The sequence below is a fragment of the Protopterus annectens genome, chromosome 8.part0, assembly GCF_019279795.1.
Source record: "Protopterus annectens isolate FY-2018-M chromosome 8.part0, PAN1.0, whole genome shotgun sequence".
NCBI classification, from domain to species: domain Eukaryota; kingdom Metazoa; phylum Chordata; order Ceratodontiformes; family Protopteridae; genus Protopterus; species Protopterus annectens.
This window is the reverse complement of record NC_056741.1, coordinates 1,218,012,504-1,218,037,049: the sequence shown is the minus strand read 5'-3', so window position 1 is coordinate 1,218,037,049 and position 24,546 is coordinate 1,218,012,504. Positions and strand designations below refer to the sequence as shown.

Sequence of the window (24,546 nt, the reverse complement as noted above, 5' to 3'; positions counted from 1 at the left end):
CGGGACAATCAACATTCTGGCGGACAAACTGCTTTCTCAGCTACAGTGGGTCTGCCAGTTCATTTCAGACTTGCTAAAAATGCACGAGTCCGGTTGCATGCTTGGCCTCCCGGTCTACTCTATGCTTATCCCCTGCTTCCGCTCATGGCGAAGTTCATTCAGAAAGCCGCACGGTTGGGGAGCAAAATTATCCTCATAGCCCCATTCTGGCCTCGTCAAATCTGGTTTCCATACCTGCGGTCTCACAGTCTCTCCTCCCCTTTAATCCTGGATCCCATTCCAGACCTGATATCGCACCCAACGGGGTGCCCAACACCGAACTTGGTAAACCTCAAGCACGCGGCTTGGTTGATCCAGTTCCACTAATGGCAAGGACTCCAGGTATCTCATCACCAGTGAAAACTATTCTGGTAGCGGCTCAAAAGCCGTCCACCAGGAAAATCTGTAATAGCAAGTGGAAATGATTTTCTATCTGGGCTAACAGCCAAGGTCTCAACCCTTTTACTGTTCCGATTCCTACAGTCTTGGATTTTTTGTCCATGATTTTTGAACAAGGGGCCAGTGCATCAACGGTAAAAGTACAGTTGGCAGCAATATCCCATTTTCATGGGAGACGGATTAGGATCTCTAGCGTCTACAAAATTGTAAGACATTCTATGCATGCGTTTTCCTTCTCAAGCCACCGGTGAAATCCGTGACTCCCCCTTGGGACTTGACCTTTGTTCTGCAAGCCTTAACGAAACCTCCTTTTGAACCTGCAGCTTCTGTACCCCTTAATTTTCTGTCCTGGAAAACAGCATTCTTGGTAGCCATAACTTCTGCTAAAAGGGATGTCCTTCAAGAATGCAACTGCAGTCCTGACATATGGGTTGTCCTGCCTCAGGCAGCCCTTCGGTCGGTCGGATTCCAAAGTCTGGGTCCGGCGTCGGCTGATGTCGCCTCCTCCCCGACGTCAGAGCGGCTGGGGTATAAAGGCATCCGCCGACACCATCTTCTTCAGTTTTTCTTGCCTTGCGGTTCCCGAAGCAGAAGCAGTTCGCAAGTGCCGGTCGGTCAGCTCCTGTGTTTTCAGTTAACCGAAGTCATCTAAAGCTAAGTACCCGTTAGAAACATTTTTCTTGCCTCAGCCGATATCAGAAAAAATTGAAAAAGTTAATAATTGTTTGTCTTGTGTTAAACAAATACCTCATAAGGACTTCCATTCTTACTGCCTCCCTTGCCTGGGCCCAGACCACGACGTCACGGCCTGTGTTGCCTGTACTTGCTTTAATAAGCACACACTCAGGCGCCGGGCAGAATTTGCCGAAGACTTTTTTGGCGAATCTTACGCTTATATCATGCCGTCGGAACTACCGACAGCACAAACTACCAAAAAACGCAAGGACCGGGACCGACATCCTCGGCCCACGTCGTCCACCGATACCACGCCTAAGCCTTCCGTGAGTACATCGGTCCCTTCAGAAGCGGTAATTCAACCGCTCCAGGCCGGCGACAATGCTTTACCGCGTTCTTCGGTCCCGGAGGTTTCACCGGTGCCGGTTGTTGATTTTCCTCCAGAAACCGAAGCTCTAGATCTACCCGACACCATTCCTGTGGACAAAGTTACTCCTGCACGTGGGCAATTCAGGGCCTCCTGTATCCATGTCCATCAAGGCCTTTGCACGTGCTAAGGCTGCCAGCCAAGCCAAGGCCCATCCTAAACCTACTTCTCAGGGCCCTTCTTCTGATAGACAGATCATGACTCTAGCTGCAGATCTAATCTCTCTTATCAGGGGTTCTCAGCCGCACCCAGACAGAGGTTCTCAGCCGCCTGCAGAAAAAAGGCCTAGAACTGAGCAGACAGACACCCTCTCTTCAGAAGAAGCCTCCGGGGATTCAGAGCACTCAGATACCCAAGAAGAATCCTTCCAGGCCTATGAGGACTCTGATGCCGAAGAATCAATTCCCTCTGCCTTTCCTCCAGAGGATATTTCTTTCGGAGAAGTTCTCCACTCCATGAGAGAACATTTTCAGTGGCAGGGTCAGGAATTCTCTGACTCCAGGAAAAGGCTACGTACTTTCCTTAAGTTACCCCAGCACAGACCATTAGCTATTCCTCCAGTGTTGGATGTCGTATGTATACTCAGACTCCAGTGCTTCCCCTGATTCTCTCCCTCCTGCTCCTGTCAAGCCAGACAGATATTACAGGGTTCCTGAAACTCATAAGCATCTCTTTAAGGCCCACTCTGTGGATCTAGAAACTATTTCTCAGGGGCCCAAAGGAGTGGCTACTTCCTCGGCCAAAACCCTTTGCTCATGGACAGGAATCTAGGTCCCTGGAGATGGGGCAAAAAAGTTTATACCTCTTCCACCCTTGCCATGAGGTCTCTTAACTGTCTTTTTCATATGTTTCAGTACCAGGATTACTTAATGGATGATTTGCAGAAAAAGTTAGCCTCTCCTGAGCCTATAGATAGAAAGGCCTTGCAGGATTTGGTTCATAACACTCAGCAGGTTAGCAATCATTTTCTTCAGTGTGGTTATGATTCATTGGAAGCTTCTTGTAGGGCAGCTATGACAGGGGCCGTTATACGTAGACATGCTTGGTTGAAAGAACAGCCACTGCAGACCATGTTAAAGTAAAGCTCCTAGATGCACCTCTGAAAAAACAGAAGCTTTTTGGTGCTAATGCACAGGATGTGCTGAAGTCTATTGAGGAAAAGGCTAAATCAGTACAGACAATCAAAGATTTCCTCCAAGTTCAGCCACCCAGATTCAGCAGGAATTGGCCTTCAAAGAATTGGTCCTTTCCAGACACTGACAAGTTTCAAAGGGGAAAAAACAGGCGTGGTAGAGGGCAATACCGAGGCTCCTACAGGGGCCGCCAATGGCAACCACCAAGTCAGAGAAGTGGCGCAGGGAGTTCAGCTGCACCACAGGGACAATCACAATGACCTGACTTTCACACCGCCGACCAAGGCTCAAAGAGAAGCTCCTCTAGGCGGAAAATTATCCTTATTCTCAAAAAACTGGCACATTTTAACCAAGGACAAATGGATTCTGGACATAATAGACAAAGGTTACAGGTTTCACTTCCATACCTTACCAACAAGACAAGGCATGCCAAACCTGCCACAAAATCAAAGGGCAGAGGCACTCATACAAGTTTCACAGCTGTTACAAATAAAAGCAATAGAAAAGGTTCCTCCTCAGGAACAAGGCCAGGGATTCTATTCAAGACTGTTCCTTGTTCCAAGAAAAGCAATGGAGACCTATACTGGACTTGTCCGCTCTAAACTCTTTTCTCATTGTGCCAAAATTCAAAATGCTGACGTTACAGCAACTCCTTCCCATGCTGGGCAAGGGGTCTTGGCTGGTTACTCTGGACCTCAAGGAGGCATACCTGCATGTCCCAATCAGACACAGTTGCAGAAGATACCTCAGATTTCTTGCAGGGTAAGAGCATTATCAATTCTCAGCATTGCCGTTCTCTACTGCGCCCAGAGTATTCACGAAATGCCTGGCATCAGTAGTTGCACATTGCAGGCTCCAGGGGATTCAAATATACCCTTACCTGGATGACTGCCTTATACAAGCAGACAGCAAACAAACCTTGATAAGAAACTTGGACTATGTCATTCAATTACTACAGGCTTTGGGATACACAGTCAACATTCAAAAATCAAGACTACTGCCATCCCAACAGATTATTTTTCTAGGAGCCAAACTGGACACAAAATCACAAATGGCTTTCCTCACAGAGGAAAAACAAGAACACTTACCAGACTACTTCAAAAGTCTAGCAAAGCGCACCCAGCTGACTGCAAGGAAAATACTGCAGGCCCTGGGGTTCATGGCATCTTGCATTCTTCTGATCCCTCTAGCAAGACTACACATGAGAAAGCTACAATGGTACCTAAAAGGCTTATGGTCTCAACACAGCCACAACCTAGAAGACGTAATACCTCTCATTCCATGCCTATAAAGGGAATTTTTGTGGTGGGCTCAAGCAAGTCATTTAAACAAAGGCATGTCTTTCAACAAACCTCAAGCAAGTCAAATCATTACAACAAACGCCTCAGATCATGGATGGGGGGCGCACATGGAGGGCAGATGCATCCAAGGGCAATGGACTCCCAGGGAAATGCATCTGCACATAAATCAAAAAGAGATGTTGGCAGTGATGCATGCAATCGACGCCTTCGGGGAATCCCTTCAACAAGGTCATCTGCTAATAAGGACAGACAACACCACTGTCATGTGGTACATAAACAAGCAGGGAGGCACTCATTCTTATCCCCTCTGCAGACTAACAATGACTCTTTGGGAAAAGTCCCTGAAACTGAACATCCACTTGCAATCCCAGTTCGTTCCAGGCAAGGACAATGTTCTGGCGGACAGGCTGAGCAGAAATTTCTTGGACCCGTACGAATGGATGCTGCATCCACACATTTTTTCACAAATAACAAGTGCATGGGGAAACCGGACATAGATCTCTTTGCTTCTCACCTCAATCATCACCTGGAGAAGTTCTGTTCAAGGATGCACCATCCTCTAGCCTGGAGAACGGATGCTCTCTCCTTCAGCTGGAATTCCCTAACAATTTATGCAGTCCCTCCTCTACCATTACTGACAAAGGTGTTACTGAAAAAGCAGAACAACCAAAAGGCATTTTGATAGCTCCAGACTGGCCAAGGCAGCACTGGTACCCATTGCTACTGAGCATATCTCGCACCAAACCGTGGCCCCTGCCTCAATGGCCTCTGCTTCTAACTGAGCACAATTACAGGACTGTTCATCCAAACCTGCAAACATTGCAGCTGACAGCTTGGAGGGTTCCATGACTTCTACCCATATCTCTCTTTCCAAAAAAGTTCAAGAGATCTTACTGGAAGCACGCAGACCTTCCACCAGAAAAACCTATTCAGCCAAGTGGAAGAGATTCATCATCTGGAATGGCAACAAGCGTCAGGATGCATCAGTAATGAGCATACCACAGATATTAGAATACTTGGCAGAAATGTTTCATAGTGGGCTCTCATATTCTTCCATAAAAATTCACGCTTCAGCAATCTCAGCAAAATACAACTGTGACCCACCTGTGTTTTCGCATCCCTTGCTAAGACAGTTTCTAAGAGGGATAAAGAATATCAAACCTCCCAGAAAACCACCAGTACCTGCATGGTACCTCAATTTTGTCTTGGAAAAATTAACTCTTCCTCCCTTTGAACCAGCAGCATCTTCAGAAATGCAATTTCTCTCCTGGAAAACGGTTTTCCTGTTGGCAGTTACCTCAGCAAGAAGAGTCTCGGAGATACAGGCCCTCATGGCAGTACCTCCTTTTCTCATTTTTCATCAGGACAGTCTCTCTCTAAGAACCAGTCCTTCATTCGTGCCAAAAGTTATATCCAGGGTGTCTCTAAATCAAGCAATTCACCTGCCTACTTTTTCCCAATCCTCAAAATAAGGGGGGAAAAGCTGCTGCGCACTTTGGACATACACAGACAACTACGCTACTACTTGGACAGAACAAAGACCACCAGAAAGTCTGACCAACTATTTGTAGCCTATGCTGCTGGAGTGCAAGGAAAGGCAATCTCCAAACAAACAATTTCAAAATGGATTGGACACTGCATCCGATTCTGTTACTCTTTTCATGGAAAAGGTGTGCCAGCCAATATTAGGCCACACTCCACCAGAGCTATAGCCACATCCACAGCCTTTCTAAGAGGAGTGGCTACAAAGGACATTCTAGAGGCTGCTACATGGAGCTCCGTGCATACATTTACTAAACACTACAACCTGCCTTTATACTCCAGATCCCGAGCAGGCTTTGCTTCGGCAGTCCTGCAGGGCATTTTAGCTACACCATCCCTTTCTTAGATCCCACCACCCCCAGCTTGGCTATGGTATTCAACCCATATGTCAGGACTGCAGTTGCATTCTTGAAGGACATAGTACAGTTTTGTACCTACCATAAATGTAGATGTCCGATAGATATGCAACTGCAGTCAGGTTTTCCCTCTCTCCTACCCCTCTGTAATTTTCATTATGGGTCCATTCCCCCTTTTCTCTATTAGCTGGGGATATCTGTTATGGTGTATCTGTTTATTACTGTTGTGCATGTCTGGAATTTTTTATCCATTCACCAAATTTAGCCTTCTTTGGAGGGCATCTGGGGCAAGAAACACTGAAGAAGATGGCGTCGGCGGATGCTTTTACACCCCAGCCGCTCTGACGGGGAAGAGGTGACATCAGCCGACGCTGGACCCAGACTTTGGAATCCGGCCGACCAAAGGGCTGCCTGAGGCAGGACAACCCATATGTCAGGACTGCAGTTGCATATCTATCGGACATCTACATTTATGGTAGGTACAAAACTGTACTTTTTAGACATTGTGGATGATGTTTACTTAGAATCCAGTTTGAACCCAGACTCTCTACCTCCTGCTCCGGCCAAGCCTGGCAGATTATAGAGTACCTGATTCCCACAAATTTCTTTATAAAAGCCCTGTTGCTGACCCAGAGACAATCTCCCAGGGTCCCAAAGGGGCTAAGGCTTCTATGGCTAAAAATCCTGTACCCTCTGAGAGGGATTCCAGAGCACTAGACAGGTGGGGGAAAAAGGTTTACACCTCAGCCACTCTAGCTATTAGGGCACTAAATTGCCAATTTCACATGCTAAAGTATCAGCAATTTCTAATCTCTCAGTTAAAGCAAAGAATGACCACTCTCCCTCAACAGTCTGAATTGAAAGAAATGCAGGATCTGTTGCATGCAACTGAACAGGTTTGCAAACATACCTTACAATGTGGGTTTGATTCTTTGGAGGCCTCCTGCAGAGCAGCTGTCACTGGGTCTGTTATACGTAGGCATGCTTGGTTAAAGGAACAAACTCTGCCTGATCATATTAAAGCAAAGCTTCTAGATGCTCCCTTACAGCAGGATGTTCTTTTTGGAGTTAAAGCGGAAGAAGTCTTAAAGAAAATGGAGGATAAGGCAAAATCTATGCGGACAGTCAAAGATTTCCTTCAGGTACAGCCCCCTCACTTCAGCAGAAACTGGCCAACAAAAAATTGGTCCTTTCCAGCTACTGACAGACCACAGAGGGGTAAATACAGACGTCCAAGAGGCAGAGGACAACCACAAGCCCAGTACAAACCTCGCCAATGGGGCACTGCAACACAGAAGAGAGGAGAGGACAGGTCCCAATCTACCAGAAGGCAAACTCAATGACTTGCACCTCATCTGGCCAAGCAGTACTCTCTTGGCAGCCCCCTTGGGAGGAAAACTCGCAATTTTTTCAGACAACTGACACATTGTCACAAAGGACAAATGGGTCCTAGACATTTTACGAGGATATAGATTCCATTTTCACACCTTGCCAATAAAAAGAGGAATGCCAAACCTGCCACAAAATCAATGGGCAGAGGCACAAAAACAAATTGCAGCTCTCATGGACATGAGAGCCATTCAACTGGTACCTACTCGAGAGCAAGGTCAAGGATTTTACTCAAGACTCTTTCTAGTGCCCAGAAAGGACAATGCCTGGAGACCAATTCTGGACCTTTCAATTCTAAACACCTTCTTACAAGTACCCAAATTCAAGATGCTAACACTACAGCAGCTTCTTCCCATGTTGGGCAAGGAAGCATGGCTAGTAACGTTGGACCTCAAGGAGGCATACCTGCATGTCCCTATCAAAGTTGCAGAAGATACCTCCGTTTCATTGCAGGTTCAACCCATTACCAATTCTCTGCACTGCCCTTTGGCTTATCTACTATGCCCAGAGTCTTCACAAAATGCCTGGCACCAGTAAGTGCATACTGCAGACAAAGAGGAATTCAAATATACCCATACCTGGACGACTGCCTCATCCAAGCAGAAAGCAAGGACATTCTCTTACATCATCTGGCTTTTGTAAAACATCTACTAAATTGCCTGGGGTACACAGTAAACAAAAAGAAGTCAAAACTAGTACCCTCACAAAGTATGACATTCCTGGGTGCCAGCTTGAATACAACGGCCCAGAAGGCTTATCTGACGCCAGACAAACAACTACAACTGACTCAATATTTCAAAACAATGGCAACAAAGACCCAGTTAACTGCAAGAAAAATTCTGCAGGCCTTGGGCTTCATGGCATCTTGCATATTACTAATACCATTTGCAAAGCTGCATATGAGGAAATTACAGTGGTACCTAAGAAGTGTATGGTCTCCACACAGCCACAGCTTGGACACAATGATATCTCTCATTCCCTGCCTACAACAGGAGTTTCTATGGTGGTCACAGGCATGTCACCTCAACAAGGGTCAGCCTTTCACCTTGCCCCCAGCCAGGCAAACTATCACAACAGATGCATCAGACTACGCCTGGGGGCCACACATGGCAGGACAGTGCGTTCAAGGGGTATGGACTGCAAATCAAAGGAATCTGCACATCAATCAAAAAGAGATGCTAGCTGTACAGAAAGCTCTGACAGCCTTCAAGAATCTATTACATCCAGGACAACTTACAATAAAGACGGACAACACCACAGTAATGTGGTACATAAACAAGGGTGCTCCTACCCTCTATGCAGGCAAGCAATGACCTTATGGAACACAACTCTGGCTTACCAAGTTCAGTTACAAGCTCAGTTCCTGCCAGGAAAGAAGAGCACACTGGCAGACGACCTCAGCAGAAACATCATGGATCCCCACGAGTGGAAACTAGATCCACAAGTATTTACAATGATAACTCAAAGATGGGGCCTACCAGACATAGACCTGTTTGCCAGTCCTCAAAACTATCAACTAACAAAATTTTGTACAAGGACACTTCACCATCAAGCTTGGAAAGTGGACGCACTCTTTCTTTTGGAAAACCCTGACAGTATATGCCTTCCCTCCATTGCCTCTCCTCACAAAGGTGCTTCTGAAAGTCAAAAAGGAGAGACCACGACTGATTCTCATAGCCCCAGACTGGCCACGCCAGCACTTGTACCCACTATTGAGGAATATGGCCCAGGGCCCACCTTGGATCTTACCACAAGTTACCCATTTGTTCACACAGCAAAACAATCAGATTCTTCACAGCCAGCTCAAAACCTTAAATCTGGCTGCATGGCAAATCACCTAAGCATTCAGCCAGCTCCAGTTTCCCAAGCAGTTATGGATGTTATTCTGGAAGCTAGGAGGCCAAGCACCAGGAAGGCTTATTCGGATAAATGGAAAAGGTTTTGTGCCTGGAACTAAGTTAAAGGCCAAGACACAATTCAGCCTCACATGCTTCACATTCCACAGTATTTAACTGAGATGTTGCACAAAGGTCTTTCTTTCTCCTCCATTAAAATCCATGCTTCAACTATTTCAGCCCACTACAACACGGATCCACCCTTATTTTCACATCCACTTCTAAGGCAGTTCCTCAGAGGGGTAAAAAACATTAGGCCCCCCAGGAGAGCCCCTACTCCAACATGGGACCTCAATTTTGTTCTGGAAAAACTAACACTACCTCCCTTTGAACCAGCTTTCTCTGCAGATCTTCAGTTCCTATCATGGAAGACTGCCCTGCTGCTAGCAATAACTTCAGCTAGAAGAGTCTCGGAGCTGCAGGCACTAATGGCAGTGGAACGTTTCCTCTTTGATTCCTCCACCCATCCTTAGCTTTGGGATTCAACCCAAGTGTGATGACTGCAGCATGGTAACACGATGAACATAGTACAGTTTTGTACCTACCATAAATATAGATGTTCGAGTGTACACCCTGCTGCAGTCCAAGTTACCCTCCCTCCATCCCCTCTGATCTAACTGGCTAAATCTCTACAATACCTTCCTGATGTATTTGCTTATAGCTGGAGAGATTTTGTGTTTGTGCAAAATTTACTCAATTTGGTACTAATTACTGACCACCTTTTTGGGGGCACCTGACATCTGGGGCAAGAAAAACTGAAGAAAATTGCGTCATTTGCATTATATATACCCCTGGTGCACTGACGTCAGGGAAGAGGCAACAGCAACCGACGCCGGACCAAGACTTTGGAATTCCGGCCGATCATGGACCGCCTGACGACAGGATAACCCAAGTGTGATGACTACAGCAGGGTGTACACTCGAACATCTACATTTATGGTAGGTACAAAACTACTTTTCTTAGTCTCGTCACCCTCTGGGTCACAGGTAGGATACCAGACTTCACTCAAGCCCTCTGGATTACCTCTGTTTTAACTTTTCTACATTCAAGACAGTAATCTCCCTCAAGTGTGGTTAACAATAAAGTCCTGAAGGTTTTTGGCACCCAGACTGCTGTTTTCTCCCTCAGGAACTTGAGATGGCACCAGCCCAGGTACATGTGTGGAGGGAGCCAAAGCTTTTAACGATGGTCTGTCTGTTGTATCCTTGGCAGGATATAGACCATATAGCTAGGGCTGCTGCAGCACTATTTTAATCAAACACCTGCTCTTATGGTAAGTGCAGTTACTCAGCTGTACTCTCTAATGTGCCCTGAGTTGAGCAAAGAGACTTTGACCAGTTGCCGCTTCAATCATTTGTTACTAAACCCAGGTTGCCAGTGTTAGTTGTCACTCTAATATCTTGACAGTAGATCCAGGTCGGTTTTAGAATTTGGTGGGCCTGGAAATAAACTCTGAAAACGTACTAGCCATGATTCACATCCCCTGATGTTAAAAAGAAAAATACTCCCAGAGAAGGAGGCTGTATCCTTAAAGCCTGTATCTGAAGTTGTTAACTTCGTTTATCTGCAGCCTGTGAGTATTCTGATCCGTATCTGATTCAAGCTGGCAACATTTTTCAAGCATCTGCTCCAAGCTCCTCCCCTTACTCACAATCCCTCACATCTCCTACCTTCCCCCAGATCTCAGTTGCCACTTAATGCGTATACATCGTGGTCTCTATAGCTCCAAGTTGGGTTTAGTAAGTGGTACTTTTTTGATATATATTTAGTGTGTGTAGTCTTTTTTTTTTTCATCCCTTTCCTCCCCTTCGTCGATAGTCAGTTTTCTGTAAAAATAAAAAATAGTTAAAAAAATGTAGTGCAGGCCTAACTGTCCTTAGTGTGTGTGTGTGTGTGTGTGTGTGTGTGTGTGTGTGTGTGTGTGTGTGTGTGTGTGTGTGTGTGTGTGTGTGTGTTAGCTGGTTTAGTTTTGGCTGAGTGGTGTGTGGTGATGGCTGATCAGCCAAAACCAACTTTTAAAAAATGCAGTGTGTGTGGCCACAAGCTTTCACTGGCTGATGGCCACACTCTGTGTGTTACTTGCCTGGGTGTTCCCCACCTTTCCTTGCCTTGTAGTGTGTGTGCAGGGTTCAACCCTAGGGCATTGAAAGAAAGGAAGGCAAAGCTGGTAGCTAAGGGCCTGCTACCAGTTTCTGCATTGGACTCTACGACCTCAACATCTGCTCCAGTAGCCGAACAACCCCCCTCAGGCTGGGACTCAACCTCCCTCTAAGCCTTCTGAGATGGGGGCAATAGCAAAAGACAAAGATAAGAGAGAGAGGGTATAGGCACTGCAAGCATTCCCCAGAGCGGGAGCCCTTTCCCATCCCGCCTACTAAAGTTGTCAGGACCACCTCTCCTCAGCTCCACTCCCTGAGGTTCTTCCCGGAGCCGACTGAACCCTCAGACCAGAGGCCTTCTTCGAGGTCGTCACAAAGACCAGCCAAATCAGAGTCTGTCGCCTCCTCGTGGTCTACTCTCGAGTCTGTCGGAGCTTGACATGGACAGGATGATGCGGAGGTTCATTCGGACCCAAATCCAAATGGGAGTCTTCCCAGGCCCCTCTCTGGTCAGAGAGGGGACCTTTATGCCCTTCTTCCATACAATCTCTCCTTCGCCAATCCAACCTGCGGTTTCGGGGTTTATGGATCAGAGGATCCTCAGTGCTGGGGGTTCGGCGCCGATAGTTCCTCCAACCTCGATGCCGGTGATTACCTTGATTTTCTCGGATCAGACTTGTCCGAGGGAACAGAGGTTTCTTTGGTTCAGACTTTGTGAGATCCGAGCAGTTCCTTCGGAACCCTGGCTTCTTTGGCCCCGGTCCTCATGGCGGAGCCGGGGAGAGCTTCTTCCTTGCTAGTTGAGAAGGAGGTGGGCTCTCCTTCGGCCTTCAACGTGGTGGAGAGGGTTCTTTCCAAGGATTGACACTTCAGCCCATCGCCTTGGACTCCACCCAGGCTCCCATGGATTTAGTCACGACTCCCATCAGTTTGTCCCAGGGACAGCTCGTGCTAGAGGACCCCCAGTTGGATCCCGTCGTGGAACCCCCCGCCCCGTGACTTATGAGCCTTCTTCAGAGTCCCACTGAAGAGGGTCCCCGTAAGCACTAGTGTAAGAGGAGGCACATGGACTCCCCCGAGTCCCTCACAGAAGATACCGACTTGGATGAAGGTGAGGGTTCCCCCAGGTCACCTCCCGAGGATGTCTTCTTTGGAGACATCATGGAAATCCTTCGCCAGAGGGGAGGTTGGTCAGCCCCAAAACCCTCTACGGACGGTTCAGTATTCCTGGAGGCCTTTGGCATGGGCCCATCTACATCCTGGGTGTCCCCTCCTGCAGATCTCTTAGTACATCTCATTACCACACGGGCATGTAAGGAGCCTGACACCATAGAGCCAATACCCAAACGCCCGGACAGGATCCTCTCTTCCCACAGACAGACTTGCCTGGTACAAGGGATCCCCGGTGGATGCTATGGTGGTTGCAGCTGCCACCAAGAGAGAACTGGCACAGGAAAGTTTTTGGGTCCACCCTCCGGACAAGGAGTCTTGGGTGGTGGATCGGTTTGGGAAGAGAGTCTTTTTTCAGCAACGTTTTCTATACAAGAGCTGAATTATTTGGCACACGTCATTCAACTTCAGCGAGACCTAGTCACGGAATTCGCTGTGTCGTCCCCTAGAGTCTTTGTCACCAGAGGACAAGCGGCTGTTCTCGGCGAAAATGTCCACTCTGAAATCTGTTTCGAACACGTCCATACGTCTTCTTTCCCATGCCGCAGAAGGAGCGGCTATGGCATCTGGGACCAGCGTAGCTATGAGGCGACATGCTTGGCTCTGACTTTGTCAATTTGCGTACCCCTTCAAGGCGTCATTCACAAATGCTCCCTTTGGTTCCTCCCTGTTCGGGAAGACAATTCGTGACACCCTGGTCCCGCACGGGAAGACTTGTCTGCCATCGGAGTCCGCTTCTCTAGCCCTCAAAGATCCTTTTCTAGGAATCGGAGAGGGCAGAAGAAGATGTGGTTCAGAAAATCTCAGTTTTCCTGGGACTCTTAGGATAACTCGTCCCCTAGAAGCAGAGGGGGACAAGACAGATGCCGGCCCAGAGGCAGAGGGGGCCCAAGGAACTTTGGGTCTAGGGGAGACCTTCTCAGACCCGCGCAGCAACCCTGAGGGGGTTTACCCGACTGTTTTACTGTGGAGACAGTCGGGGGAAGATTGTCATTGCACCTAACGGCTTGGGAGTCCATTACAACGGACCGTTGGGTGCTCCAAATAATAAAACTTTTAGTTCTGAAGAAGCTTTGCATTAGCAGAGTGAAAGTGCGCTTAACTGGATTGTGTATTAAGTTCACTCACATCCAAATGATGTCGAGTGATTCTACCCTGTTGGTCCTGAATCACTTGCTGTATAACACAATATTTAAATGGCAAATCAAGCTTGATGCTTGCACGTATCCAGGGTTGAACGAGTATCTTTCCATTAAACCCTGGCTAAGATTAAAACATATTAGTGGCTAAATGGATTTATTTACATACAATTTATTTATACACAATACATATATTACATTTTTTACATCTTTATTGTTTATTTGATATGTCGTAGTGGTTGAATTTGGGTAAGTCATTATTGATGGGTAATCAATATGATGTACATTACCACATACATATATATTTTTTATACACTTTTTGCATATTACATGCATTTATTAATAATTACAAATTTACAGTATATTTGCCATTGTACACACATCATACTGTTTCTGAGTTTTGTCTGGTGCTCTGTTTATTCATATATAACACTTGAACTTGTATGTACAAACATGCAATAAGGCATGTAGAGGGATATATATATTTTTTGTATATTTTTTGTGGATTTATGATTGTCTTCATATGGTTTTACATTCATATTTTTAACTTTTTTATGTGATATACAAGTTTAATAAAGTTTTTAAGTTAGGGCAGGGTTAATAATGAACCAATTTGATATAGTTGAGTTAAGTTCTGTCAATTAGTTCATTAGTTAATTGGTTCACTCAGGTTTATATATAATGTTTGTAACTGGTTCACCAATCTGATGAAGTCAGTGTTAGACGAAACCTAGGTCATTGGTGACTGGTGCTGCTTCGTGCATTGTACAATAAACCTGTTTTATTTCTCGGGCAGTTGGTCATTGTTTTCCTGTATCCACACAGTCCAGATTAGGTGTTTACTCCAGGTTCTTTTTAGTGCCAAAAAAGACGAGGGACCTCAGGCCCATATTGGACCTGTCAACCTTCAACCTGACTGTAGCCAAGCAGAAATTCCGGATGGTCACCTTGCAGTCCATTCTACCTTACCTCCGAGAATGCGACTGGATGTGCTTGCTAGACCTCCAGGACGCTTACTACCATATCAAAGTTTGCAGAATCTCCAGGAGATTCCTTCGCATCCAGCTGGGAGCCAATCATTTCCACTTCAGAGCCCTACCCTTCCGTCTCACCACAGCCCCCAGGGTGTTTACCAAGGTTATGGCAGTCGTAGCGCTCACCTGGGGCTCCAGGGAATTCAAGTGTTTCCTTATCTAGACGATTGGCTCCTTGCTGCTGCCAAGTGTCTACTTTGCATGGCCAGAGACTCCTCCCTGCATCTTGCAGTCAACCTAGGGATTACCATCAACCTCTCCAAGTCCCGCTTGAACCCGACACAGACCTTGTAATTTATTGGGGCATGGCTGGACACTCTACTGTTGCAAGTTTTTCCTCACTCTGCACAGGGTCTAGAACCTACGGGCTCATGTATCAGTGATCCTTGGCCCCAGGACCCCAACGGCAAGCGATGTTCTTCGAGCTCTAGGCTCCATGGCTGCAGCAATTTCAATCCTTTCCTGTGCGCGCCTTCACATGAGGGTGCTTCAGTGAACCCTGGCAGTTCAGTGATCTTGGTTAGACCGCCTCATAGACTATCCAATATGAATCCGCAGAGCCTGCAAGATTTCTCTTCTCTTGTGGCTCCAATCGCAGGAAATCTTGGCAGGTCGTCCCTTCACAACACCCACAGCCCAAGCAACAGTGACCATGGACACCTCCCAGCTCGGGTGAGGGGGGCACTATTTGGGGAGGACGGTCCAAGGCACGTCGTCCTAGACCAAGACCAGATTGCATATCAATGTTCTGGAGATGAGGTCAGTGCTTTTAGCATTGGCAAATCTTTCATGCTGTTCTCCCCCCAGGAATGATTGCAGTTCAGTCAGACATGTCTGTTTGGTACATCAACAAACAAGGAGGAACCAGATCTTACCCTCTCTGTCGCGAGACCATGAGAGTGAGCAATCTCAGCCAGTCGGTTTCTGATTGCAACGCACATATCTGGCCGCTCCAACATTTTAGCGGCTAGACTGAGTCGGGCTGTTCTAATGCCATATGAGTGGTCTCTGAAACGGTCAATAGCAAAGGAGATCTTCCTTGTGTGGGGTCAGCCTTGCTGCGATCTCTTCTCATCTTCTTCCAACATGAAGTGCAGCGAGTTCTTCGCTCTGATCCCCTCCCCAGGGGACTCCCCCAGAGACGCTCTTGTCCATGCTTGGCCTCCCAGGTTACTGTATGCTTATCCCCCATTACCTCTCATTCCGAAGTTTCTTCAGAAAGCTTGCCGACTGGGGTGCAAAGTGATCTACATTGCCCCATTCTGGCCTCGTCAGGTGTGGTTCCCCTTCCTCTGGTCTCATGTTCTAACTCCTCAGATTCTAGATCCCTGCTCGTATCTCATCTCTCATCCGTCGGGCATCAGTCCGCCAAATCTGGGCAGCCTCAAGCTGACGGCTTGGTTGCTCCAGTTCCCTTGATTGCTAGGACTCCCGGTCTGTCATCTTCAGTAAAGAATGTTTTGATGGCATCCCACAAAGCTTCCACTAGGAAGGTTTATAGCAGCAAGTGGAAACGCTTCTCTATTTGGGCTTCTTGGAGGAACCTAGATCCCTTTACGGCCTCGGTTCCTGCAGTGTTGGAGTTTTTGTCCAATATTTTCCAAGAAGGGGCTAGTTCCTCTACGGTGAAAGTACAACTGGCAGCCATATCTAATTTTCATGTCTGCAAAAATATGAATGCTCTGACCTCTTTGAGATTGTGTAAAGCTTTTCTGAAAGGTACTTTTCTTTTACGTCCCCCTTTTAAGGATTCCGTTCCTCCTTGGGACCTTACTCTAGTTCTGCAGGCGTTGGTGGCTCCCCCTTTCGAACCAGCAGCATCAGTAGATTTGAAATTCTTGTCCTTGAAGATCGCTTTTCTAGTGGCTATTACTTTGGCCAGAAGGGTTTCTGAGATCCAAGCGTTGTCTGCCGTGCCCCCTTACTTGATCTTTCATAAAGATACAGTTTTGCTCTGCACGAACCCTTCTTTCTTACCGAAAGTTGCTTCTGAATCAAATATTAACCAGATGATTAATCTGCCTGTTTTCTTTCCAAAATTTCAGAACGAGTGAATATAAGCTGCATTTGCTAGATGTTCATAGACAGCTTTGTTTCTATTTACATAGGACTAAACAATTTCGTAAGTCTAACCAGTTATTCGTGTCCTTTTCCAGAACCTTTTTGGACAAAGCTATTTCTAAGGTCTCCTTAGCTAGATGGATTACACAGTGAATACTGCAAGTTTATAAAGATAAAGGTCTGTCCCCACCTGGTCCTGTTAAAGCTCAATTCTACCAGATCTATGGCAACTTATGTTGCTTTTTGGTATAAGGTTTCACTGAATGATATATGTGCAGCAGCAACCTGGGCAAGGTCACATTTATTTCTCATAAGTTGGATTTGATCTCTAGAGGGAGAGCATCCTTTGGCTTTGCAGTGCTCAGGAATATCCTTCCATGAGGGCCTCCCAGGAGTTTCAGTAGCTGGGGACTCTGTCCCACAGGTTGCAGATAAATGAAGTTAATTACTTCAGCTAAAGAAGTTATGTACTCACCATAACGTTCCAGCTGCGTAGTTATACTTCATTTTCTGCAGCCCTCCTTCCCCCGAACCTGTTCTAGGTTAGTGCTGTTATTGAGTTGCTAATAGTTTGAATAGTGGCAAACTCGATCTGAGGGAAGGTAGGAGATGTAAGGAGTTATGGGTAAGGGGAGGAGCTTGGAGCAGATGCTTGAAAAATGTTGCCGGCTCGGATTGAATATCCACAGGTTGCAGAAAATGAAGTACAACTACTCAGATGGAACGTTATGGTGAGTACATGACTTCTTTTTTCATGTTGTACATTTTTTCTCTTTCTGCAAGTTTTTGGTTTTTAAAATACATAAAAATTATGATTGGAGAAATGTTGCTTGAAGCCAGAAAGTTTTTAATGTGGTAAGAATCTTTTTGCATTGATCTCCTTGTTTACTTGTCTGCTATCATCTTTCTTTTGGTTGTTTGTATTGATTCTGATGTTCTTTGTGTATTCCAGGTTGGTCGTGTTAGTGTGTATGACTCTGCAAGGCATACTGGGAAGACCAAAGAGTCCAGTGTGAACTGGTGCCACCCTGATGATACTGTTCTAGAAGTCTTGGATGGAACCAAGGGCAAAGTTGATGGGTATGCTAGTGTCTTAACAGTATATTTTAACAAAGCTTATTTGATTTTTGCTAGAACTGCTTGGCAGACTTGGGTTTAAAAGAAAACATTTATTATTTTTTATTTATTTTATTTATTTTACATTTGTTTACCGGGTTAGTCCAACTGGATACATATCCCTTTTCAGCAGAGACCCGGGGAGAAAAGCTCCACAGTTAAACAGGTATTAAGTTACATTTCAAAAAGGCAACATAACATGGTAAGGTATAAAATGTTTCAACATAACAGTTACATGAAAGTTCAGGGAAAAACGAGTAAAGCGTATACATAATTGAGACTAGGTTTAGGTTTGACATATAACAATTTCATAACAACATGGTCAGGTAGTCCGAAGTAGAGATATAACAGTAGCAATAATGTTCCAGGTAAAAGGAAAACATATACATAAGTGAGACAGTGTTTAGGTTTGAGTTATGGTATACAGATTATAGATTTTCTTAGGATGAAGAGACATAATGTTAAAAATTAGCTATACACAAGTAATTCCTATGAAAAGTAGATTAATAAAAACATATGATTTTAGGACATTATCAATGCTGATAGTATAGGCTCAATATGTCGGTAAAGAAATATCGAGTAAATATGATAATAGCTATGGTTGTTACAGTGAGGAGATCCTGTACTATAGTTTAGGACAGTAGTAGTAAAGAAGAGAGAGATAAAAGCAGGATAGTATGGGTAGTATTGGTATTTTTAGGATTAGTCAGGTTTTGTACAGGAACATAGCCAATGTTCTTTTAGGAAAGATTTGAGGTTGCTTTTGAACTTACTCAGGGAGGTAGTTAGCCTTAGGTCACTGGGAAGAGAGTTCCATAGTTTTCCAATGGAATTGGCGTAGAGAGCATCCCCACCCAAGTTATTAGTTTTGATTGTTTGTATTAGTTCACTGTTGGAAGATCTAAGGCAGCTGAGATTAGAATAGGGGATGAATAGTTTGTTTAAAGAGGGGGTTTTATGTGGTTCCTTGATAATTTTAAATGCTTCAGTAAGTTGATTAAGTTTAAGAAGATTTGGGAGTTCTAACCAGGCTAGTTTTTTTAGGTTAAGACAGTGATGAGTATGGTATGGTTCTCCTGTTACGAATTTGGCAATATGATTATAAGTCTTAGAGAGTTTATTGAGCTCAGCTTTATTAAGAAAGGAGAATACAGGGGAGGCATACAGTAGGGTGGAGAGAAGATGTGTACGTGCAATGGTTAGTTTAGTAGTAGGGGTTAGAAAGTTTTTAATTCTATACATAGAGCCTAGATTTGTTTACATTTTTAATAGTTTGGCTAATGTGCATGTCAAATTTGAGCTTGTGATCGATAGTTACTCCAAGTAGTTTGGCATTAGTGTCTGGCTCTATTATGGTACCATTTGTGGACTGAACTCGGAAGGTCATATTATTAGTGAGTGTAGGGTGTTGTGCTAAGGTAGAGGCTGAGGTGGGGAAAATTAGTAGTAACTTAGTTTTAGCTGGATTCAAGATAAGTTTCTTCTCCATAAACCATGTTTCTATTGCAGCAAAGCAGTTTTGGGTAATTACTTGGAGATTATGGAGGGAGGCGTCAGAGCAGATCAGGGTGGAGTCATCTGCATATTGAATGCATGTTGAATTGGGAATTACAGAATAAAGCTCATTTATAAATACAGAGAAAAGAAGGGGACCAAGTATAGACCCTTGGGGAACTCCTATGGTGTTTGGTAGTAATTGAGATAGTTTGCTTTGCCACTGAACAGCTTGTCTCCCTGACAGGTAGTCCTCAAACCAGCTTAGGGCTGAGTGATCAAGGTGAAATATTTTCAGGGTATGGAGCAGTGCTTGGTGATTAACCATATCAAAAGCTTTTGATAAGTCCAGAAAGAGCGCAGAGGTAATCAGTTTGTTATTCCGGTTACAGTTGACTGAGTTAACAAAGGAGAGAAGGGCAGTGGTTGTACTGTGATGTGGACGAAAGCCATGTTGGGTGTTAGACAAAAGATTATTTATGGTTAGATGGTGGAGGAGTTGCTTATGAACACATCTTTCCAAGATTTTTGCTATCGGGGACATTATTGCTATAGGTCTAAAATTGGATATTTCCATGGAGGTACCGCCCTTGTGAAGTGGGATGACATATGATATCTTCCACATTGTGGGGATTTTAGACTCAGTAATACTTCTATTTATCAGAATGGAGATAGGATAGGCTATAACCTCTGATGCTATTTGAAGGTATTCAGCTGGGAGTCGATCGGCAGATAGGCTGGATGGTTTAAGTTTCTTTAATAGGGAGCAAATATAGGAGGTAGAGATTGGTTGAAGATAAAAGGCAGGTAGAGATTGACCAGCTGAAATGGCTGTGAGGAGGGTAGGATTAGTAGAGGAAGTTGAGAGGGAAGGTAACTTGCCGGCTAGGGACTGGATGGTCTCAGTAAAAAATGAGTTAAACGTATTGGCTACTTCATCTGGGTCTTTACCAGTAAGTTTAGAAGGGGTAGGAGTAGAGGGTTTCCCAGAATGAAGAAGGTTATTAAAACCAGCCCAAAACTTTTTAGGGTTATTCTGATGTTTATCCTGTAGGTGGCAATAATAGTTTTTTTTATCTTGGATGATATGTGACTTAGTAATATTCCTTAGCTGCTGGAATTTAGTACGATCTAAGGGCAGTTTCGTGGATCGCCACTTTTCCCAAGCTTGGTCTCTAAGCTTAATTTTTGATTTAGTTTCCTTAGTAAGCCATGGTGCTATGCGAATTTTTGATCTTATAAGGCGGTTAGGTTATTAGTTTTTTTTTTTTTTTTTTGTTTGTTTGTAAGATTGTAATTCATGTTGTCACAATTAGTAAGTTATTTTAAGTTGCTGCTTGTAATCTGATACGCCAGATTCTAGTTTTATCATTTCTAACATAATTCTTTTTTGTTTTGTTTTTTTTTTAATGGTGTTGACTTGTTTCATTAATAAAATATGGTTAAAACATCCAAATTGCACAGCCCATGGGATGTCATTTTTCACTGTTTTAAATCCAATGATGTAGGCGACAGTGTTGCTGTATGTATGAAAAAAGGGTGGAGAATACAGGAAAACAAAGGAAAGAGAAAGTTAGGTATTTTCTCCTCTTGTTTCAGAAGGAATAGACAGGGAAAATTGGCTGGGTTTTGCCATGGGCGTATTTCAAGCCTTTCAGTCTTTACATTCTGACTCTTCCCAGAATTTTAAGAGAAAAGACCATCCACCCTTCAGAATTTTGGCTCTGTGTGTGAGAGGTAGGAGCTGGAATTAGATTTAGGTTGTTTCTAAAGTTGTTATGCCACAGGAGGAGGAATAAGATTCTGAGGAAGATTTATCTTGAGATTTCCTCCTGAGGAGTTCGCTTTTCTCTGATACTATAGCCAGAATGAAGGAGCTTTCAGTGGAAGCAAAAATAAATTCCAGAATACAGTGAAGATGATGTGACTTATTACAGGTGGATTCTCCTCAGCTTGCAGCTTTTCCTGATGTCTTCCCAGCATCAGATTGTTTTCTTGGCAGCCAACTGTCTGCTTGGCAGTCCTGCCTGTCAGAAGTTAGATTTATAAAATGCTCTTCAGACACACACATTTCTATTTTCAAACATTAGATCAGAACCTGCAGTTATTTAATTGGCAATCCATCTTCTGTCAAGCATCTTGGTAGCTAGCCTTATTCCTTCTGAAAAAGATGTGAAAACATTTGATAAATTTGGGATGAAAGTTTAATGTTAAGTTGTCTATCTCGCCTTCATTCTTGCTGGATCGGCTCCGACTCTGCAATCTACTAAAGCTCGAGAGTTATTTACTGGCTCGAGGCCCTCCCTATATCCCACAATGCTAGGCGTCAGATCCCCAGATCTCGTTTGCCGCTTCAGCTACGAGGTTGCGATTTACTTGGCTCCAGGTCATATTAATCTTTTTTTCATATATATATTAAAAGTTAACTTTAGTTTTTTCTCGATAACCTTTTCTTATATTTATAACTTCCCGGTTAGTTTACTCTCTGTTTACTCCCTAATATTCCCTCTTAGAAACTCGTTTTAGTTGGAGAGTTTCTCCCCCCCCCCCCCCCCCCACACACACACACGCACACTTTTTTTCTCAGTGGCTAGGAGCCAGTCACTATCAATTCAGGGCCCTGCCCTTTGGTCTCACCACAGCCCCCCAGGGTGTTCACCAAATGCATGGCAGTGGTTACGGCTCACCTGAGACGGCGAGGATTTCAGGTGTTTCCATATCTCAACGATGGCTCCTCACTGCTCCCACCAGGCATCAACTACTACGAGCCAGGGATTATACCATCCAAACTTGCACCAAGCTAGGTATATCAATAAATTTCGAAAAGTCTGCATTGTCGCCTTCTCAGTCTATTATCTTTATAGACGCAATCTTAAATTCAAAAGATCTGTCTGCAAGGCTTCCTCTCGACAGAGTTTCAGAAATCCGCCGACATGTGCAAGTCTTACTACAGTGCAAAAGGATTCAAGCCAGAGTTGTACTAAAGACCTTGGGCCTCATGGCAGCAGCAATCATACTAGTTCCTCTGGCTTGCTTTCACATGCGGCTTCTTCAGTGGATGCTTTTTACTCAATGGTCCTTTCAACACCTTCCAATGTGTCTCACAAGATAATAATCACTCAGTCATGCAAAGACCACCTAGCTTGGTGGATGGTCTCCCGTCTACTCCAGGGCAGACCGTGTGTTCTTCCTCCTCCTGTTGCCACAGTGGCCACGGATGCCTCCCTGATCAGGTGGGGGGGGGGGCATTTTCAGGGCAGGACTGTCCAAAGCACCTGGCAACCTCTAGAGTACCATCTGCACATAAATGTCTTGGAGATGAGAGCGGTGCTTTTGGCGTTGCAAGCTCTTCAGGACTCTCTACCAACTGGGACTATTGCAATTCAGACAGACAATATGTCTGTAGTGTGGTACATCAACAAGCAGGGCGGAACCAAGTCCTATCCCTTATGTCGAGAAGCACTCGGACTCTGGCAGTCAGCGATCTCCTGTCAACGGTTTCTGATAGCAACGCACATCCCCAGGAGGTCCAACGTCATAGCGGACAGGCTAAGCAGAGCTATTCTCATGCCTCACGAGTGGTCTCTCAATCAATTAGTAGCAGACAAAATCTTCCGCAGATGGGGTCAACCTTGCTGTGACCTTTTTGCAACCCCTCTCAACAGCAAGTGCGACGACTTCTTCACTCTCTTCCCCCTTCCCCTCTCAACAGCAAGTGCGACTACTTCACTCTCTTCCCCCTTCCCCTCTCAACAGCAAGTGCGACGACTTCACTCTCTTCCCCCTTCCTGGCCACTCCCCCAGAGACGCTCTAGTCCACGATTGGCCCCGGGATCTTCTGTACGCTTTTCCCCTAATTCCCAAGCTAATTCAGAAGGCAACCACTTTGGGATCCAGGATGATCCTCATTGCCCCTTACTGGCCTCGACAAGTTTGGTTCCCATTCCTGCATCACCACCTACTGGAGCAGCCGTGGAATCTGGACCCAGTGCCAGACCTTTTGTTCCATCAGTCGGGCGGGCTGCACCAGTCCCTTCAGTCTCTCAACCTTACAGCTTGGTTGCTCCACTTCCAACTTTAGCCAGGCTTCCGCTAATTTCTCAGCCGGTGCGTGAAATCATCCTTTCTTCGCACAAATCTGCCACTAGGCAGACTTGTGCTAGTAAGTGGAAACGTTTCTCCTTCTGGGCAGAGGCTAGGAATATTGACCCTTTTACAGCCTCTGTCTATCATGTTTTAGATTTTTAGCAGAGCTCTTTCAAGCTGGTTCCTCCTCTGCCACCATTAGGGTCCAATTAGCTGCTATTGCAAATTTCCATGCTAGCCTATCAGAAACCAGCATCATGTCCCACAAACTTTGCAAGGCCTTTCTCAAAGGAACTTTGTTACTTAGGTCCCCGGTCAGGGATCCCCCGCCTCCGTGGGACTTGAACTTGATATTGGCTTCCTTGATTCTCCCCCCTTTTGAACCAGCGGCTCCCTGTTCCTTAAAGTTGCTCTCCTGGAAGAGACTATTTTTGGTAGCCATCACGTCAGCTAGGAGAGTTTCGGAACTTCAAGCCCTCTGTATTCGTCGTCCTTATCTTGTATTTCATAAGGACAGAGTTTCACTTAGGCCTAATCCTTCGATCTGAAGTAGTTGCTTCATTTGCTCTGCAATCTGTGGGTATCGGATCCGACTTCGGATCCGAGCCGGTAGCTTTCCAAGATCATTTGCTCTGCAACCTGTGGGTATCGGATCTGACTTCGGATCCGAGCCGGCAGCTTTCCAAGATCCGAGCTCCTAGCTCCCCCCCCACCCATAATCCCCTGCTACCAACCATATTACCCCAGACCGTTTTTTGCCGCGACTGAAGAAGCTTTCCTTTTGAAGAGTTCCTGGCTGGGTGAGATCGTTTCTGATTATAACCTCATCCTAGAGTTTAAAAATCGTGTGTCTGTGGTAGTAAACCCTTTTCTACCCCTTTTTAGTACTAGTTTGTTTTTTCCTTGGTACAGTTAATTAGTTTTCTTTAGTAACTCCCCCTCCCCCCTTAGCGTTTGGGTGTGTGTGTGAGTGCTAACATGACGGAAGGGCCTAAGGCCATTTTTTCTAAATGTACTGAGTGTGGCCACAAGCTTTCCCCAGCTGATGGCCACACTCAGTGCGTTTTGTGCCTGGGGGCAGCCCATCTTTCAGAGGCCTGCCAAATCTGTGTGGCGTTTAACCCCCGGGCACTTCAGGATAGGAAAAATAAGCTGATCCTGGCGGGAAAGCTCCCCCAGGAGTCAGCTTCT

The 24,546-nt window shown here is 45.3% G+C and overlaps 1 protein-coding gene across 1 annotated transcript in view; it reads left to right on the top strand.

The window, feature by feature from the left end:
• The window catches only part of ADAR (adenosine deaminase RNA specific), a gene marked incomplete in the record, with an annotated part of 1,768,745 nt that overhangs the window by 1,654,660 nt on the left and 89,539 nt on the right, over positions 1-24,546 (top strand). The window contains 2 exon segments of the mRNA XM_044079403.1: positions 17,612-17,758; positions 20,560-20,584. Of these exon segments, the coding sequence (XP_043935338.1) occupies positions 17,612-17,758; positions 20,560-20,584 (172 nt within the window).